The sequence below is a fragment of the Mandrillus leucophaeus genome, unplaced genomic scaffold (genome assembly GCF_000951045.1).
Source record: "Mandrillus leucophaeus isolate KB7577 unplaced genomic scaffold, Mleu.le_1.0 Scaffold199, whole genome shotgun sequence".
NCBI lineage: Eukaryota > Metazoa > Chordata > Mammalia > Primates > Cercopithecidae > Mandrillus > Mandrillus leucophaeus.
In genome coordinates this window covers 73,378-76,136 of record NW_012102020.1, presented here as the reverse complement: position 1 = coordinate 76,136, position 2,759 = coordinate 73,378, and the positions used below count along the sequence as shown (strand labels likewise).

The 2,759-nt window shown below is 44.0% G+C and overlaps 1 protein-coding gene across 2 annotated transcripts in view; it reads left to right on the top strand.

Moving 5' to 3' along the window:
• Positions 1 to 495: 495 nt before the first annotated feature.
• The window catches only part of SENP5 (SUMO1/sentrin specific peptidase 5), a 56,757-nt gene continuing 54,493 nt past the window's right edge, over positions 496 to 2,759 (top strand). For both annotated transcript variants that reach the window (XM_011978693.1, XM_011978692.1), the window contains exon 1: positions 496 to 2,036. In XM_011978693.1, the coding sequence (XP_011834083.1) occupies positions 524 to 2,036 (1,513 nt within the window). In that variant the 5' untranslated portion in view covers positions 496 to 523. The remainder of the gene's footprint in view (positions 2,037 to 2,759) is intronic.

Here is a 2,759-nt window from a genome sequence, read left to right as displayed (position 1 = left end):
TTTTTTTTTTTTTTTTTTTTTTGAGACGGAGTTTCCCTTTTGTCGCCCAGGCTGGAGTGCTGTGGCACGATCGCAGCTCAGTGCAACCTCTGCCTCCCGGGTTCAAGCAGTTCTCCTGCCTCAGCCTACCCAGTAGCTGGGATTATAGGAGTGAGGATTACAGGGCTCAAGCAGTCCTCCCACCTTGGCTTCCCAGAGTGCTGGGATTGCAGGTGTGAGTCACTGTGCTTGGTCTAAAATGACTCTTAAGTTTATTTTTCTTAGAGGCAGGTGTACAGCAAATGGCTTCTTGTTAGAGTACTCATGTCCTCCCTCCTCTCAGTTTTCATTGTGATGAAAACCTTGGTCAGGTAAGATTTCATTGTGTCTAATAGTCTAAATTGAAGTATATGTACTCTTTTTTTTTTTTCAATTTTCTACCCTAATTACTGTGAATATGTCTTCATGACCTTATTTTTAGATAGAAATATAACTTCCTTCTCTTCTTTACAGCTGCATCCAGATCTCATTATGCATCAGGAAAATGAAAAAACAGAGGAAAATTCTATGGAGGAAAGGAATCCACTTAGCCTTTTCTGAGAAATGGAACACTGGGTTTGGAGGCTTTAAGAAGTTTTATTTTCACCAACACTTGTGCATTCTGAAAGCTAAGCTGGGAAGGCCAATTACTAGGAATAGACAGTTGAGACATTTCCAGGGTGGAAAGAAAGCCCTTCAGATCCAGAAAACATGGGTCAAGGATGAACCCCCTTGTGCTAAGACCAAGTTCAGTGTGGATACTCCACATGCTAGCACTCTGTCCTCTCCAGTGAAAAGAAAGGACACTAAACACTTCGTTTCCTCCTCAAGGACTCTCCTGAGACTCCAAGCAGAGAAGTTGTTGTCATCAGCAAAGAATTCTGACCATGAATACTGCAGAGAGAAAAATCTCTTGAAGACAGTTACTGACTTTCCATCCAATAGTGCTTTAGGTCAGGCCAATGGTCACAGACCTAGGACAGACCCACAGGCTCCTGACTTTCCCATGAAGTTCAATGGGGAGAGCCAAAGTCCAGGGGAGAGTGGCGCGATTGTGGTCACCTTGAGCAACCACAAGAGAAAGGGCTTTTGTTACGGCTGCTGCCAAGGGCCGGAGCACCACAGGAATGGGGGACCCTTGATTCCAAAGCAGTTCCAACTTAACCGACATAGAAGAATCAAATTATCTCCTCTTATGATGTATGAGAAATTATCCATGATTAGATTTCGGTACAGGATTCTCAGATCCCAGCACTTCAGAACCAAAAGCAAAGTTTGCAAGCTAAGAAAAGCCCAGCGAAGCTGGGTACAGAAGGTCACTGGGGACCATCAAGAGACCCTTAGGGAGAACGGTGAGGGTGGCAGTGGCAGCCCATTTCCTTCCCCAGAACCTAAAGACCCTTCTTGTCGGCATCAGCCGTACTTTCCAGATATGGACAGCAATGCTGTGGTGAAGGGGACGAACTCTCATGTGCCTGATGGCCACACTAAAGGAAGCCCTTTCTTGGGCAAAGAGCTTAGTTTAGACGAAGCATTCCCTGACCAACAGAATGGCAGTGCCACACACGCCTGGGACCAGTCATCTTGTGCTTCTCCTAAGTGGGAGTGTACAGAGCTGATTCATGACATCCCCTTACCAGAACATCATTCTAATACCATGTTCGTTTCAGAAACTGAAAAAGAAATTATGACTCTGGGTCAGGAAAATCGGACAAGTTCTCTTAGTGATGACGGAGTAAAACTGTCAGTGTCTGGAGCGGATACATCTGTGAGTAGTGTAGATGGGCCTGTGTCCCAAAAGGCTGTTCACAGTGAGAACTCATACCAGATGGAGGAGGATGGATCTCTCAAGCAGAACATTCTTAGTTCTGAGTTGCTGGACCACCCTTACTGTAAAAGTCCACTGGAGGCTCCCCTGGTGTGCAGTGGACTCAAACTAGAAAATCAAGTAGGAGGTGGAAAGGACAGTCAGAAAGCCTCTCCAGTGGATGATGAACAGCTGTCAGTCTGTCTGTCTGGTATGCACTTTTCCCTTATTCTTCCCCAGACTCCAAGCTCACACTTGCTGTCCATTATCCTTGCTAATAAGAGTCTTACTTTTTTCTCCCACACATGGATTTTTCTTTAAACCAGTTAGTCTTCTTGAAGCCTTTTATATTACTGCATTGTGTAGATGTTCCATAATTTAATCCTCGTGGACAGTTGCATTGATTCCATGTTTTTCATAATCTTAGAGTGCGATGAAATTATTTCTTTACATTTATACATTTGTTTCTGTAAGCTAAATTCTCATTATTAGAATTGATGGTGAAGTAATATTCACACTTAAAATTTTAAGAGAATTGAGTTAACCTCCAAAAAGTTGAACGGGTTTACACTTGTTAAGCTTTGCCAGTCTTATAGATCACAGAGTTTTGTTTTGATTTGCATTTTTGAGTTTTAAGTTTGAACATCTTTTTCTGTGTTTATTGGCCACTTTTTTGTGTGTCCATGGTTTTCCTTTGCCTATTTTCCTTTTTTTGAGATGGACTCTTACTCTGTCGCCCAGGCTGGAGTGCAGTGGTGCGATCTTGGCTCACCACAACCTCTGCCTCCCAGGTTCAAGTGATTCTCCTGTCTCAGCCCCCCGAGTAGTTGGGATTACAGGTGCCAACCACCACGCCTGGCTAATTTTTGTATTTTTAGTAGAGATGGGGTTTCACCATGTTGGCCAGGCTGGTCTCGAACTCCTGACCTCAGGT